The 17,762-nt window shown below is 40.7% G+C and overlaps 1 protein-coding gene across 3 annotated transcripts in view; it reads left to right on the forward strand.

Moving 5' to 3' along the window:
- Positions 1 to 17,762, forward strand: part of PTPN12 (protein tyrosine phosphatase non-receptor type 12) — a 147,507-nt gene that overhangs the window by 86,741 nt on the left and 43,004 nt on the right. For all 3 annotated transcript variants that reach the window (XM_048836452.2, XM_048836451.2, XM_048836450.2), the window contains exons 8-11: positions 2,650 to 2,792; positions 6,420 to 6,486; positions 8,278 to 8,355; positions 8,447 to 8,545. In XM_048836452.2, the coding sequence (XP_048692409.1) occupies positions 2,650 to 2,792; positions 6,420 to 6,486; positions 8,278 to 8,355; positions 8,447 to 8,545 (387 nt within the window). The remainder of the gene's footprint in view (positions 1 to 2,649; positions 2,793 to 6,419; positions 6,487 to 8,277; positions 8,356 to 8,446; positions 8,546 to 17,762) is intronic.

Here is a 17,762-nt window from a genome sequence, read left to right on the forward strand (position 1 = left end):
AATGGACAAGATTTCAATACTGGTGTGTCTCCCACCAAGTCGACGCTTTCTAATCACCTACAAGTGGCGCACTCGTACGGACATCACTCAAAGAAGAGAAGGTTACTCACAATGTGCATAACTGAGGCTCTTCAAGAAGTGCATCCCTATGGGTGCTTCACTACCCACCCTCCTTCCCTCTGCTTCGGAGCCCCCCCCCAAAAAACCCCCAGCTCTGTGGCAGAGAAGGAACCTGAGGGCGGTCGGACCGCAAAGCACTATATGTATGTCCCACGCATAGCTCTGGGAGAGCGGGGGGTGATCTGCGTGTGTGGTCTCATGGGCACTGCTGATGAAGATATCCGATCCCAGGTGCAGGAGGCAATGCCACACCTAAAAGTGGAGCACCCATAGGAACAAACATCTCAAAGAACCTCAGTTACTGCACAGGATGAGTAACCTTCTCTTGAACAAAATGTCTGACAGGAAGAGAATTTAATTATTGTAAAATGTTAAAGTTCCAGGAATAGTTTGAGAATTCGTGTGTGTGCGCACGCACACAGAGTAATTCTATGAAAAAATAAGGGTTAAATAATGTTTAAAATTCAGAACAGGTCATGGTAACAAGTATTGGAAGTTTTGTCTTTTTTGCTAAAGGAAATCAAGCTCACTTCCAAAAAAACTGTTTAAAAAAATGCAGGACTTGATCCTTTTTGCAGAGTTATACCTCTTAAAAAGAGGGCTAATTTGTAGTTCAGAATAAAGAGTTGGGAAAGCCCATTTATGCTCCTGTGAGGTGGCTGGCAATAATACAGATTTCATTAACATAACTAGCCTAAAACAATGTTGGTAACATAGGTGATTATCCAGCCTGGGGTTTGTAGTGGCCACCACTGTTACTAAATGACTGTTACAAGCTACTGTCTTCTGCTTGGTCAGATTTTCTCACTTAGAGGCATTTCCTGTCCCTAAAAATAACGCAGATCTCAACCATTGCAGATAGTTATTGTTCAGAAAAAAGCTTACACAGACTAGGGTGTACAGTTGTATCAGTTTATTTTGTTCTTCAAGCCGCAGGAAGACATGACAATCTATAAAACATTCTAAATTCTCTGATTTTAGCGATATCTTTTGACTACCAGCACTAAATAAGCTCAGAGGGACTTTGAATATATTGTGTTATATGTGTGATGAATTGTTCCTTACAGTTGTTTTTGGGTGCACTCAGTGCATTGCTACATTTAAGGAATTTTTAAAGAAATGTAGAGGGGACTGGATAATTCAGGTTTATTGTTGATAATTTTTATCTTGTGTCCCAGTTAGCATCCAACCGTTTGACCTATGAAGTCTGCAGTCCCAGTTAAGTTCCTATAGGACACCTGTCCACTATATTACAATAACAAAAACAACACTAGTAACAAAAACTGTCACAATTTCACTTTGTTTACCATCTTGGCAGTAAAGCCAAAGATAGGTTTAAAAAGTGAATCAACTCCTCACCCATAGAGTTGGTCCCTCTAAAACAAAATAATTGAGACACATTGACAGGTTATTTTGGGGAAGCTGGATCTGCTCTGTCAATAACCTGCTCTGTCAATAAAGGTATTTTTTTCTCGTCATGAGCATCTAATTCTCCTTTTTCAAAAAATCAATTAGTTACACTAATTAAGCAGTCTTCATTATTAGATGTAAACTTGCCCTTTTATCTCATAATGGTACACTCAGTTCAGCAAAGGAAGAAAACTGGTATCTGCAGTCTGTAGATGAGCTTGAACAAATGAAATGAAAACCTCTTTCTCATCTACTTCTGTGAAATGCTGTTGGAACATCGTATGCACTACTTTTTTGCAGTTTTTCCAGAAGTCTGCTAGTTTGGATCTGTTCTAAAAAATACTTATCAAAAGCATAAGTTTACAAGTTATTTTTCTGCCAGTCCTGCAAACTCTTCCTGGGATCTGAATGTCACTCTGGATCTATCGTTCTTTGCACATCTACACAGTTCATAAAGGTTTTGCGGGCCAAATTAGGTCCTTACTGACATATATGCAAGCCTGTTGTCTTCAATGGACTTACACAGGTGTAAACAATTAGAATTTAATATGTTCAGTTAATGATGTACAAGACAGAATCTCTCTCGCTCTGTTCCTTTTGTGGGTCCAACAAAAGTAAAAAGATGAGGTCTGCACATCTGAGTTCTCTTTTCCTATAGCCCCTCTTTTCAGCCTTCTCCCTGGGCTTAAACCAGTGGTTTTCAACCTGTAGTCCACAGAAACCTGGGGTTCTGCAGACTGCACATCCATGCAAAAAATGTTAGGGGTTTTCAAATGAAAAAAGGTTGAAAACCATTGGCTTAAACAAATTTGTTAGTGAATGCTTACTTTTTACTTAATATAATTTCAGATTACGAGTTTTACTTTATACAAAAAACACTGGAGTCCATGGTTTGTTTGTAATAAAATTGGAGATCTTTATTTCCATATCAACCCCAATGCAAAATCTGTTTCATCCACTTGTGCTGTCCTTGCTCAAACTTACTTCACTTTGGCTAAATGCAGCATCTGTTGTCTTTGCAGTGAAAGTCTTTGATCAGGAAAATAAATCATGCAGAAAATGATCATACATTTATACAAAATTCTTCAATGTGTGTTTGATTTAAATTTTTTTCCTTAGGAAACTCGTAGGGTATATCAGTTTCATTACGTGAACTGGCCTGACCATGATGTTCCATCGTCTTTTGATTCTATTCTGGACATGATCAGCTTTATGAGAGAATACCAGGAGCATGAAGATGTGCCTATTTGTATACACTGCAGGTACCAAATATATTTCTTAATATTTTTTAAAGTTGTATGTTTGGTACAAGACTTACATGTGTTAATTTTGAAAAGTTCCTCTTCTAGCTCATTGGTAAAAAGAACCTCTTTCTTCTTCAAGTGCTTGCTCACGTTGATTCCATTTTAGGTGCGTGTGCGTGCCCATTTGCACGACGGTCGGAGATTTTTGCCTTGGCATTATCCGTAGGGTCAGCTACAGCACCATCTTCAGTGCTGTGCCCATGTGTCAGTATATTAGGCGCCACTGGCCCTACGCCTTCTTGGTTCCTTCTTAGTGCCCGTGGTGGTTTGTCAGAGCGCCTTTCCCTTGCCTTGCAAGGGCTAGCGATTCTTCTACTTCAGGCTTTGAGCCTTAAAGCCATTTCGTAAGTCAACACAGTTGTTTGTTGCGGTGGCGGATAGGATGAAAGGTTTTCCAGTGTCAGTGCAGAGGATTCATCCTAGATCACAGCCTGCATCCATTACTACGATGACTGGCAAAGGTGGCTCCACCAGCGGCTGTGACTGCGCGTCGGCAGCCTTCCTGGCCCAGGTGCCAATTCAGGATATCTGTAGGGACACGACCTGGTTGTCTGTCCACGTGTTTACATCTCATTATGCGTTCACTGAGCAAACCCGAGACAGTGCTGGCTTTGGCAAAGCAGTGTTGCAAGACTCATGACCGTGAACTCTGAGCCCGCCACCAGGGATATGGCTTGTGAGTCACCTAGAATGGAATAGACATGAGTAAGCACTGGAAGAAAAAACAGTTACCTACCTTTCATAACTGTTCTTCAAGATGTGTTGCTCATGTTCATTCCATTACCCATCCTCCTGCACCTCTGTTGGAGTTGCCAGCAAAAAGGAACTGAGAGGGCATTGGGCTAGCGGTGCCTAATATACCGACGCATAGGCGCAGCACTCAAAAGGACGCTATAGCCTACCCTACAGATACCACTAAAGCAAAAATCTCCGGCTGCGCATATGGGCGCGCACACCTAGAATGGAATGGACACGAGCAACACATCTTGAACAATAGTTACAGAAGGTAGGTAACTGTTTTTTCTACTCAGCGTTATGGATTATGTATACTTTAACAAGTGACCCAAAGGCTAACTGTACACTCAGTAGTTTTAAAATGTAACCCCTGGCTGCCCTCTCCTCTTCAAGTGAAGGACTGAGGACAAAGCAGTGGAAGCTGTTTCTAAGGACATTTCAGAACTAGAATGGGTGGAGTATTAGAATACGTCTTATGGACAAGATGCCTAATGGGTCTTTCATCTCTAAATTCTATAAATATGGGAAATTAATCTGCTGCTGGTTTTCATTGCCGGTATGCTTAACAAATACACAACTTCTGTGGCTATATTAAGGAAGATGAAAATTCTAAAAAATAACAGGCCTGTATGCATTTGTTAACTTATATACATCCATATGCAAATCAAGTGCAGTCATTGGATTTCTGGCAAGCTACCAGTGCAGACATCAAAAGTCTCTCAAAAGCGCGCACCTTTGCAATTGTTTAATGAAATACATGTTAAAACTACATTTCCAGTTTAGACTAAAACACAGAACTTGTTATAGACTGAATTTTGCTTCATGATAGCATTGCAAAAACAAAAATACAGCCAAAGAGAGAAATATATAGCAGTATAGTAATGAAAATGATAAAAATATTAGTTGAGTACTAAAACCATGTTAAGAATGTGCCTATATATTTTCATAACACGCTATAGATTAGAAACAACAAACACTGCAATGCCGTTAATTCTCAAATTATTAATTTTCTTAGCCACTGTGCTGATATATAAAATAAACACCCCGTGCAAATGTCAAATCTATTTGTGTATTAAATAAGATTTACTGTTCTTAAATTCCAGAAGGTTTCTTTCCTTGTTGATGAGCCTACTGTATTCTCCGTTTAGAACATCTATTAATTCTAGTATTTCTAGGGTGCTCTGACGAATGACTTCTGAATCTATAGCAGGATTAAGAATAATATAAAATTGAGGCTTATGCAATTGTCACTTCTTTTCCTTAAAAGAATAAATGCCAAAGTAGCAATGACTATACTTAAAAAAAGCAAAGGTAAAATCACCTTTCCAAACATCTGAACTTCCCAAGAGGGTGTGGAAATTTCCCTTCCCCTGACAAAAAACAAAACAAAACTGAAACCCTTTATCATAGACCAGAGCAGTACTTTGCTGCTGTTGCAGAACCTGCAGGAGGACTCGAGCATCTATTTTGTTGACCCACAAAATTTAAACTATTCTTGCAACATCTAAAGGGTATGTGTTTAAATACCTACCAAGTTATGATTATATTAAACCTATATGATTTGGATTTCCCTTTAATACTCTTCATTTTAATGAAAATGCTACTAAAAGCCGCAGTAACAAGCTCTAGTATTTTTTTTACTTTAAAACTTCTGTCAGTGGTCATTACACTATAATACATTTTTGTATGCTTTTTGTTTTCTCTCTCAAATACGAATTCCAATCACTTTTTCATAGGTTGGAAGAGAATTGACCCTGAGTATGGATATGACCTTTGATTAGTCAACACTAATGACTTCACTATAAATGTAACTATTTCTGCAAGTAATGGTTTGATCACAACCAAAGGCATGTTTAGTGTTAATGAGTGATTATACATAAAAAATTATATAGGAAGGGTTAAGTCTGTAAACCTTTTAGGGATACTTTCTGGTTTTAAAGTGTGGTTCTACTATGAAAAGATGACTATGGAAAGAACATACCCTTTTACTCAAAAGATGTGCTGTCCTTGTGTATTCAGTCATATCAGCTGACATTAGTTGACAGAGTTTTTAACTGGTTTTTAGTCCTGTTTAGTGCTAAGAAAAAGTTAAATGGATTCTACTTCTTGAGCATCAACAGAATTATTAACTAAGTTTCAACCAGTTGCACCTATATACACTTATACAAGACAATGGAAATGCACAGGCATTGAGGGATAGGTTATTCTGTAGAAACTTAATTATTAGTTATGAAGCATGGGAAGGAAGGAATCAAAGATTGCGTTTTGAGCTGATAGTGTAAAATAAATCTCTTTATTTATAAACTGGACACATTTGCTACAGAAATCATTTGAGACAGAATAAATGTGGACATTTGATTCCATTTTTCATCACTTTGCAAAGGAGAAAGATTTTGACACTTTAAAGATTGTTAGTTATATAAATTGAGAAGTAACCCATATTGTGTTTTACCAGGTTATCAAGAAAATGAAAACTTTACATTTTACACTTTTCTATTGTCTCTTCCTTTATGTAGCCATTCTATAATGCTTGAACTGTTAGACCAGTTACTATTCTCTGTAGTATATAGAATAGGCAAAAATGCTTCAACACACTTTATTAAAGCATTTCTTCATATCTGAAATGCTGATGCCTGTTGGCTATGAAAACATGAAACTACATGTACTTTACATTAACTACATTAAGAGCTGGCTGACAAAAGGTATTTGAGGACTGACATATTTTTAAGTAGGTAGTGATATTTTACCTTGATTCTGTAAATATGAAAATAGTAACTCTATAAAACTTACACAAGGTAACTTAAATCATTGTTAAAAGAACTGTCGAGTAACTGTTGTTTATGTCCCTAGTGCAGGGTGTGGAAGAACAGGAGCCATCTGTGCCATAGATTATACATGGAATTTGCTAAAAGCTGGGGTAAGGAAGATTTATAGGAATAAAATTTACTGTAGAATTAGATCATATTTTATACCAGTGATTAAAATTAAGCTTCCAACCTGCTGAGGAGTAACAAAATCAGAAATATCAAATGTTCAAATTTTTGAAGTACAGTAACTCCTCACTTAGTCGTCCCGGTTAACGTTTTGTTATGTTGCTGATGAATTAGGGAACGTGCTTGTTTACCGTTGCGCAATGCTCCCTTATAATGTTGTTTGGCAGCCACCTGCCTTGTCCACTGGTTGCAGAAAGAGCAGCCCATTGGAGCTAGCTGGTGGGGGCTTGAAACCAGGGTGGACTGGCAGCAGCCTCTCCCCCCATCAGCTTCCCTCAGTTCCCTGTGTGGCAACTGCCCAGTAGGCTATCAATTGACAAGCAGTTCAGCTGTCCCTCCCCCCACTGTCCTGTGCTGCTCCTGCCCTCTGCCTTGGAACTGCTCCTGGGAGCCGCCTGCTTGCTATGCGGGGGATGGCGGGAGGAACTAATGTCCGGGTGTCCCCCTCAAACCCCGCTCCTTTACCCCATCTCCACAGAGCAGGGCAGGGACACAACTGGGCTCAGGATGGAGGGAGCTTTCTTAACTTGCTGATCTACTTAAAAAGGCAGTATACTTAGAGTGGGGTCAGCGTACTTAAAGGGGCAATGCGCGTCTCTCTCTCACACATGGTGTGTCTCTCTGTCTCTCTCTGCCATGCTTCTCCCCTTCCTCCATTCGTGCTGCCTTGTTGAGTGTGAGACTATATTAATGACAATGTGTTAACCCTTGAGGGCTCAGCCAGTGCTAGTTCATTATTTAGCAGTAAGGCATTCCCTGGGAAATATCCCATCCTCTTCCACTTTCTGACTCTGCCACCTCAGCCAAGCTTCACAATCATCATTTCAGTGTACAGTATTAAATTGTTGGTTTAAAACTTATACATACACATACATATACACAGTATATCTATCTAGTCTTTCCGTGGAACCTAAAGCCCACCCCCTTTTTACATGAATTCTTATGGGGAAATTGGATTAGTTTAGTATCGTTTTGCTTAAAGTAGCATTTTTCTTGAACATAACTACAACGTTAAGCGAGGTGTTACTGTATATTAAACATTGGCTTTAGGTTACTTATGGAAGCACTTTCCTATATCAACAAAACAACCAAAACCTACCCAGTCTCAGAATGGAAGCATCTCAAGGTAAAATGTCAAACTGTAAATTTAAATAGTACATAGTTCTGAGTATATTGACCTGAATGCTTATCTGAAGTGCTGATTTTCAAATTATTTCCAAAGATCAAAGTTTCAAAATCTATAAATATACTGCAAAGTATGTTTACTCCTTGTTTCTTCTGCAATGATTTTTTTATAGCTTCTTAAACTCTCTGCGTTTGAAATTTCAAGTTGTCTGCGTTTATATTTCACTTTGTGGTTTTTAGGTTCATTTTGAAGCAAAGAGACATGCTGATGGGTCGCCATAATGTCAGTATGTCAGACATTATTGCTTCTGCCAAGTCTGTCACACTTTTAGAATTGATCTTAAAAATATTTGTGTGATCTGCACTACCAGTGAAACAGTTATAAATACCAGTTCTGAAAGAACTGTTGCTCTAAATGACTTTGATAAGATTAACTTACATGGAGGGAATGGGTCAGCTTTCTATAAAAGCAGTAAGGCATGCTGTAGTGGTAACTTTAAAAATTGGTCTGCCACATTTTAAATCACTATGCTGACAATATACCGTATTGACTTTTATAGAAAATAACATAACTTTGCCTTATATTTCAGAAAATACCAGAAGAGTTCAATGTATTTAATTTAATACAAGAAATGAGGACACAAAGGCATTCTGCAGTGCAGACCAAGGTATACTTTTCTGTAGTGTAGACTTGGACTTTGTGGTATGTACTTTTTAAAGCATCTTGTACATTAATCATTTTTAACATGCATACAATAGGAGCAGTATGAACTTGTCCATCGAGCCATAGCACAACTGTTTGAAAAGCAACTACAGAAATATGAGAGTCGCACAGACTGGAAGATTTCTGATGGAGTGGTATGTTTTTCTTTGACGTATGGGCTTTCAATTAAAGTTATAGCTTTTACTTGCAGTTTTAAGTTTTACTGTGCTTTCAGTCCTTGATCTTGTTTGTCTTAAATATTTTTGTGGTCCAGTAAGGAGGGAAAGTCAGGATGGGCGGGCCTGGAGAGCGCGCTCACCTCAGGTAGCAGCAGCTTTTGTGTCCTGCAGGGCTGGGCCGTGATGAGAAGGCCAAATCTGAATGGTGCTGCAACCCGACACACCAGATTTTTTTTTTTTTTTTTTTAATTTTCTTTAACACCAGGTTCTTCCCAGTACCAGTCAGGTCTTCACACCTCCCTGATAACCTTGTCATGCCCCACAGGGGGTGCACCCCACATTTTGAAAACCTCTGCTCTGATTGAAATATGCCTGAAAATATTTGGCTCACTTGGAGTTCATAGTTCCCTGATTCCCATCTCAGAAAATTGCCCACTTGGGAATTGACCTAGACACTTGGAATGACAGAAACTCCCCATCTCAGGAAAGGATTCAGAAACTGGTAACACTTGCTCTCTTCCTGAGTTGGCAAGTCTTCCCCAACTGGTTGTGTGTGTCATTTCTAAGCATGCCAATGTTATGCCAAGACCTGGTAGCATGGATGAAGTTTTCATTCCTGAAACTTTAAGTAGCAACTCTTACAGTTCATACTGTCAACAAGGGAGGACTTGGAAAAGGGAGGACTTGAGCCACTCATCAGTCAAATTCTCCTCTGGTGAATGAACAGGAACACCATGTTCAGAATTTATATACACACCCTATACATACATAAGCATGGATGTCAGCCTTATAGGCTGGGGAGCCCACACTTCCAGAGTTGGCCAGCCAGAAAGAGGATTGCACAACAATATTTTGGAGCTCAGGGCAGTCTTCCTGGCCTTACTTAACTTGCTGCATGTGTACTTTCACAACTATGCATAAGGTCAAGTAAAACAACTGTAGTATGAAGCACCAGAGGGTCGTTGAGTTAAGCCTTGTTGAGGGGAGTGCATCAAATCCTGCATATGTTCTGAGCCGGATTAGCGCACAGACTAATTAAGAATTTAAATCTATACTGGAGAGTGGACTACTGCACAGTGATGGGGTACACATCATACCAGACCCTAGATGACTTCTCATGCAACTGGAAAAAACTGAGGCTTATGTGTTTCCACCTCTTCAGTAATTCTCAAATGAGTAGAAGATGTAGAAAGCAAAGGTTGTATTTGATCCTTATTACTCCAGAGGGCTTGGTTCTCAGATGTCAACATGAAATTCTCTCAAAGTTTGGACCTGTTGCACAACAGCATCCCGGCCATGTTCAGGCTTAGGGATCTGGCTTTTTAAGGTTGGGCCTTCTTGAAAGTCTCTCCAACATTTTCCTTCCTGGAAAAAGGACTTGTCATTCTGTTAACTTACTGTTTATATACCTATACATTATAAAACTTAGTAGCACTTACTGATCAGGGAGGGAGGGATTGTGTGTGTGTGTGTGTTAGGTGCTGTACAAATTAATCAAAAGTTATGGTTCCTGACTTTAGAGCTTAGTCTAATTGGATAAGATCCAATAAACAGAAGGAGGGAATAGTGAGGGATGAGGATAGTAATGGTAGGAACATATGGTTACATAAACGATGTACAATCCAGTTCTGAATCATATAAAGTTGTTAATCATAAAAAAAAAATTACACATCTGCAGTCCCATCTGTCTCTAGGTCAGTGTTTTCTTGCTGGTGCAGAACCAAACAGGTCTCAAAGCATACTGCAGTTTGAGTTTCTTCAGGAGGGTTTTGAGAAGGGTCTTCTAATATAATGCCCTTTGTGTACAGGCATTTGTTCTTAGTGTGCTCAACGACATAGCCAGTATGGGCTCAGCCTATGTTGATAAGTTTCTTTAAGGCAGTCTTCTGCCTCATCCAGTTAAATCAACTAGTCTCTCCCTGTAGCCTGTACTTGGTCTATAAACCCTCTCTGACTTACTTGAGTCACTAAAATTAATTTCTTCTTTACATGTTTTTTGAAATTTCTTTTCCCATGGCTGTTAGTTAGCAGTTCTAATCTGACTCCCTATTCATTTTCCACAAGGATATAATAGTTGTCTTGGTTTTCTCCCAAAGTTGGTCACTTTTTTACCTTAACAAGGAGATCTCCCTCTGTAACCTCTGCCCTAACATGGGGCAGATTGAGATCCTGCACTATTCCCTTGATGTAGGGTGAACAGATGTCCTGTTTTTAAAGGGACAGTCCCTTATTTTAGCCCTCCCGCAGGTGTCCTGACTTTTTCTTTAAAATGGGCAAATTGTCCTGTATTTTCTGTCTCCCCTGGATCCTGCCCCCAGGAAGTGTGGGGCTGCTCTATTTCCTAGGCACCTTTCCCTGCTGAGCCACCTCTCTGGCCAGGTTTGCTAAGGCCCCTGCAGTCAGGTTCCCTCGGCTCCAATGGGCAATGCAGCCTTAGAGTTTAACCCCTTCCTGCCCATGCTGTAGCTGGGAGGTGGCTTGGTTATGTAGGTGGCTAGCAGCGGACAGGAAGGGGCAAGCTGCTTCTAGCCACATGGGGGGCGGGGGAGATGAGTTCTGCAAAGGTGGGGCCAGGTCATCCCTTCCCCCACCCCCTGGAGCCGGAAGCAGCTCACTTCGCTTCCCTTCTCTCCCGTGCAGTGCTAAAAGGCTCCTGCTGGCCATATTCTGGTGTGAACCCTGGCATAAATCTGGGGCGGGGGGAGGAATGTGACCCTGCATGCCCACCACATGTTGCCTCAGGAAGAGATGGTACCAGGAGAGGCAGGTGAGTCCTGGGTGCCCAACCAGGCATGAAGGGTGGAGAGTGCTGGGAGGGAGGGTCAAGTAGGTCGGTCACACACACCTCCGTGTGAGAGAGGTGTATGAGAGTGTGTGTGTAGGGGGGTAAGGGTGTGTGTGTCATCCCTCCCCATGTGGACCCGAAAGCCTTAAAGATAAGGTAAATAAAAAAAATCAACTACATAGTATTTTTTTAATGGGGTTCAGTTAACTTGATGTTAGTTTGAATGTTTGTACTGCACAGTTCGAGTTACTGCCATTGAACTCGTTTGAATAAGAGTAATTTTACCAGGTGTCCCGTATTAGCATAGGGAAATATGGTCACCCTAAGCCTCCTGTACAAGAATGGAGGAAATGCAACTCTTTGTATTGTTAAAGGATCCTTTTCAGGAGCAGAGCTGCTAGGTATGTAATTTCCCATAAAATCCATTTCCACATGAAGGTGGTTTCTCTTGTCCAGTCAAACTTCATGCTCACTCCATTAGAGTAGTTGCTATTTCTTGGGCTGAGGGAGAAGTCTAATTGAATTAGCCAGAGCAGCCACCTGATGTCAAGAAGTGCTGTGTAGTTCTAACTTCCTTGGCTGATGAAATATTTGGCTAGAGGGTGCTTCAAGCAGGACTGCTGACTCTGCCTTTTCAAACCCCCTGCCCCCTGCAATTAGTTGCCCATTGAGTTAGATCTATTCTCTCCATCCCTTCATGTAAATCTTCCCCACCTTCTTTTCCAGTCTTCCACTTGTCATATCTACCTGATCATAGCTGGCCCCTCTTGGGACAATCGTGGATCTGCACTGTTTGTGGGAACAAACTTGAAAAATAAATTTCATATCTTATACTTATTTTCCAGCACAGTACATCCATCCACTCAGGTAACACCTGTTATAGTGTAGGAAGGAGGGGTAGGATAAGATGACCATCAATCTTTCATTTTTAGAATACATTACTTGGGGATCCAGTGCCCTAGCGAGGATGGGGTTGGGGTGTGTGTTATGGGTGTTTACTGCTTGAGTGACATCCTTAAGGAGAAACAAACCTGGTCTGCTCTGGCCATGTCTCAGGAAAACTGGCAGGTAATAAAAATTTGTTAGTTTGGGTACATTTTTGAATTTTTACGAGTTTGTCTTGTAATGTTGGCTTTGAGCTGTTTTGGTTTGGGTTCATTGTTCTTAATTATGCCTGAATTGTGTCTCTTAATATAAAAGTACCTACAGTGTAGCATAGGTGCTTCTGGTGTGTCATTATATTCCTGTGCAGATTTGAAATGCTTCCGATGAAACTGGGAAGATACCTAGCAGTGTCATGGAAACAATGTTCTCAGCATCTGATGAAATTCTCCTTTCACCTCTTGTTGTCCTAGCAGCTGGAGTATAGAAATGTAGGGCAGCCGTAAAGCTTTATTGCCTTCTCATACACAAGGGTCACTGTAGTATTTGCATGGTGTGTGAATGTGCATAGAAGCAGGAGACATGTAAGCAAAGGGGTGCGTGAATGTTCTGATGTTTAGTCAATTGGGCTAAATTCTTTGATTCATTACATTGGGATTGTGTGATAATGAGTTACTGTCTGAGGATCATACTGACATCTAGCAATAAGGAATTTGTATCTGTGGATAATTCTGAATCTATCAGTTCAGCCAGGGAAATGAATAGTCATCCTAGAGAGATATTTTAAATACTAATATATCATTTTCTGAGATTTTAGGGAAATGTAGGGAAGAGAACCAGATAAACGTATAGAAGAAAAGCTCTAATTGTATTACAAAAACTTTTGTGCCAGCCCAGTATCACTTTCTTTCACCTGCTAAGGATATGACATTCCATTAATTTTGAATACCAGTACTTAAAGGATCTGGTTAAACTGAAGACTCCTAAATTTATTTATATTATAGTTGCATCTGTAACACATTTGAGGTACTGCATACATAAACAGGGTCTAAGTCTTCCTAATTAAGAGCTGTTGAATAGAAATTACATTAATCTGAATGAAATTGTACCTACTTTTAACATCTAAGATTACTATTACTAAGAGGAAAACTCCCTCCTCCCCCTCCCCCAATAGTTCATTTTTTCACTAGACAAGACTGTGCAGCGTCAGTTTTACTGTTTTATTGGGCAGCTGCACTTTCTATCGCATGCCCTGCTCTACAGTAGCATATGTGCATGCCCTTCCCCAGGCTGTGGAAAAGTGTTCACCAGTAACATCAGCAGTAAAAATTAAACTGGAAATGGCAGCAGGGAGGTGTGAGCACAGAAAAAAGGGATGAGGGGGTAGATGTGAACATGATTGGTGTTCCTTTGGACCTACCACCGCCACTCTGCTGGAAAGACTCTTCATTAGTCCTGCCATGAGTGCAGGGGACTGGACTAGATCAGTGGTTTTCAAACTGCAGTACTAGGTTGTGGAATGTAAGGTACTGGCTCGCGGCGGCTCTGGTCAGCACTGCTGACCAGGCTGTTAAAAGTCCTATCAGCAGTGCTGCCCAGCTAAGGAGGCTAGTCCCTACCTGTTCTGACACTGCGCTGTACCTCGGAAGTGGCCAGCAGCAGATCCGGCTCCTAGGCAGGAGGGCCACAGGGCTCTGCACCCTGCCCCCGCCCCGAGCACCGGCTTCGCACTACCATTGGCCGGTTCGTGACCCATAGGAGTTGAGGGTGGGGGGCGGTGCCTCCAGGCAAGAGCTGCGCAGAGCCACTTGCGTGTCTCTGCCTAGGAGCCAGACCTGCTGCTGGCCGCTTCCGGGATGCAGCACTGTCCATCGTGCCAGGACAGGCAGGAAGCCTACCTTAGCACCCCTGCTGCACCGCTGACCGGGAGATGCACGAGGTAAGCCCATACCCCAATCCCCAGCCCTGAGCTCCCCAAACCCGGAGCCCCTTCCTGCACCAGAAACTCCTAATCCCTGGCCCCCTCCCACAGCCTGAACCCCCTCATTCCCAGCCCTGAGCCCCTCCCACACCCCAAAATCTCATCCCCAGCTCTGTTGGGTCATGGGCATCAACAGTTTTCTTCAGCTGGGTAGCAGAAAAAAAGTTTGAAAACCGCTGACTAGATAATCTCTTTCCAGTCCTATGATTTTATGATAAACAGCAGGTGAATACATTTTTAAATATATGCATGTGCTTTTTAATAGATGTTCAGTTAGAAACTTGACTTATTTTAAATTTAGTCAATTTTTAAAAATCCGAGTATCCCTTTAATTTAAAAGAAAGAAAAAAAGTAATGTGTATTAAAAATGTTTAAAGGTATGACTCAATGTGACCCGCTGTCCCTAGGGCAGCTCTCGCTGGAAATGCAAAGGGCAGGGCAGGGTGCAAAAGGGAGAGCAGACACTCCCAAAACTGGTGGTTAACACTGAAGTTAAACTCTTCAACCAGTCACAAACTGTGCTCCTGATCCCCCACACTAGTTATCAAGAAGCTAAAAAGGAAATCACACAACCCCCTTTATTGCATTCTAGTTCTCTGGCTCTCAATCAGCATATAGGTCCAGGGCAATGAGACTTTATTTAAAAAACTCTGCTCACATATAGAAAATGTTCTTTTGAACTCCAAAGGTCAGCCACATTGCCGGGTCAATATTAGGTTGGATATTACCCAAAATATCATGCTGCCAGCCAATCCTTTAGTGTCTAAAACTAAAGGTTTATTATAAAAGAAACAAGAGGAGATATGTTAAATGGTAAAGCAATCAAATACATACAGTCTTCAAAGTCCATATATCAGGTTCTTAGCAATATTGGTGAGTTTGTTGGCTTGAAAGTCCTTCTGAAACACATCCACAGCTTGGATGGGTCATTCAGTCCTTTGTTCAGAGCTTCAGTTTGTAGGAAAGTCACTTCAGAGGTAAGAAGCAGGGTTGAAGACAAAATGGAGATGATGTAGCTGCTCTTTATATTCCTTTTGCCATGTGGCTTGTACTTCCTGTGTCCCAAACACAAGCTTCACAGTACATGGGCATGGAAAAGCCATAGAGTTCTGTTCACAGGTATGCCCCTACAAGTCCTGTTGAGTGATAAGGTATCCCCTGACTCCTTTCAATAGTTTCATTATACAGCTGATGACCCTTGATAGGCCATCGAACAGGCTAGGCAGTGCTGATGCCAATCTGCCTGGGAGCGTCACCCAGAAACACAGCAAAAGTTTTGAAATACAGATATACTATACATATTTATAACTCATAATACAAAGGTGATGCAAATATATAAACAAGATGATCATACTTGGCCATTTATAACATTTTTACGTGGCATATTTGGTTAGATTTCTTGAAATTTTATAATATTGGTATCAACAATATTATGAAGTGTCCCGCATATTCCATACAGCATCACAATATGTATGAACATATAGGTCAGAAATGGTAAAAAGAAAATATCTTTGAACACCGAAGACTGGGAAGAGAACTATGAAGAAGAGACTGAAACCTGGTAGACTGAGTGCTGGAAGTAATACAGATACTAAGATTTAAGATGTTTTAATCTTTAATTAAAAAATAGCAACAAGAAGATTTATTCTATCTAAGTTGGATTTGCATAGTATTTAACATGTTTATTGTGTTTAACTTTATTTTGTGCTTGAAAATAATATAATTGGGAGCCAGTTATTGGGGGTAGTTGATGGCAGCACATCCCAAAGAAGAGAAATGCACTTGTGTCCCCAATGGTACTGAATGGGGATAGAGGTACCAGCTTGAGCGCTTTGTCAAAGGGATGGGTATTGAGGGCTTATATTTAAAGAAATGCTACTAGGAAGCTGATGTAAAGGAGAGCCTAAAACCAGGAGAAGCACCAAACTCGGGAGTCAAGGGACTGTCTGTTTGAACAGAACCTGTCACAATGGGATTTGTGGTCTTTGGGTGCTGCTGCAATACAAATTGCCTAGTTCAGGACAGGCAAGATAAGGTAAAACCCCTCTTGAAATGTCTGGGCCCTCATGAATAAAACTGAAATTCTTTTTTAGTAGATTTTTAAGCCAATATTCTATTAAAGAAATTTAGTGCCGATTTAGCAGCAAAGAAACAACATCTCTTAATCCACTGAACAGATAAGGTAAGGTGGTACTATTACAAATCCCCACATATTGCTCCATCAAAATGAATCCAAGCCTATTGTGAATGGACCAACTCTCAAGTTGAGGAAAGGCTACTTATATATTCTATCCTTGGCCTCTAAGCAGGGACTCCAAGCAAGAGATGCAACTATAATGGTGGTTTTCTTTCTGAGAGAATCTATCCACAGAAAACTGGACTACAGCTGATTTCATAATGGTCGGAGAGTCTTAAATTACTTGAGCCCAAGGCTCCTCACCCCTTTCCACCAAAATTCTCAATCCGACTGTCAACCATTTAGTAACATGCTCCTCTCCACTTTGGCCTTACTGGTGGGGATGCAATGAGGGTTTGGGTTTTGGCTGAGCTGTTTTTCAGGGTTTTCTTTGATATCTACAAGTGGCACAGTTGCCAAATACTGACCGGCCAGTAAGAGGTCATCTAAGTATGCAGCAGGGAGAATGACTTACTTTTTTTAGGAGAGACTAAGGAGATCTACCCATGGGGAATTTAAACAAACTGCTATTTGATGCAGTTTGATGCCTCCCAAGGAGCGTATGATTTATCAAAATACCTCCAAGATCTGCGAATGAGTCATTGCTGCCAGGGATGGGCTCCCAAGTGGGAAGGAGTTTCAGGAGGCATAGATCTTACTGTATGTAGAAAAAGGAAAAGGGGCTCATTGCATACAGCTACATTCAGTCTAGTACATTTCTAAGAAAATTGCTTGTTGAATTCATTGACACTAATCTTGGGAAAATAAGTTCATGGGATTTAATCCTTTGTCATGTTTTATCAACATTAGCCACTAATGCAAGGTCTGTTCTACTAAGTAGATTGGCTCCTGTGTCCTAACAAGAAAAGGAGTACTTGTGGCACCTTAGAGACTAACCAATTTATTTGAGCATAAGCTTTCGTGAGCTACAGCTCACTGTAGCTCGCAAAAGCTTATGCTCAAATAAATTGGTTAGTCTCTAAGGTGCCACAAGTACTCCTTTTCTTTTTGCGAATACAGACTAACACGGTTGTTACTCTGAAATGTGTCATAACATGACCCTACCATTTCCTCTTTGGGTTTCTCTTGCATGTCTTACTGTGAAAATGATATAATACAATTATGTAATAGCTTACATTTTCAGAGTGCTATAGAAACTTAAACTATGTGTTGTTGAGTCCTGGGTACCTGATACCGCACCTCTTTAGTGTTTGGCAATTCTCAGTAAGAGGCCTCGCCTCTGGAATTTTCTTCTTCTATTTGGACAGATATAATTTTTTGACATTTGGGGCACTGTGGAAAGCTTATTGCTCTTCAGAGGCTTTACCTTATTGGTGATATTGGTATCTTTGTTTGTTTTAACCTTTTG

Source organism: Caretta caretta, chromosome 1, assembly GCF_965140235.1.
Source record: "Caretta caretta isolate rCarCar2 chromosome 1, rCarCar1.hap1, whole genome shotgun sequence".
NCBI classification, from domain to species: Eukaryota; Metazoa; Chordata; order Testudines; family Cheloniidae; genus Caretta; species Caretta caretta.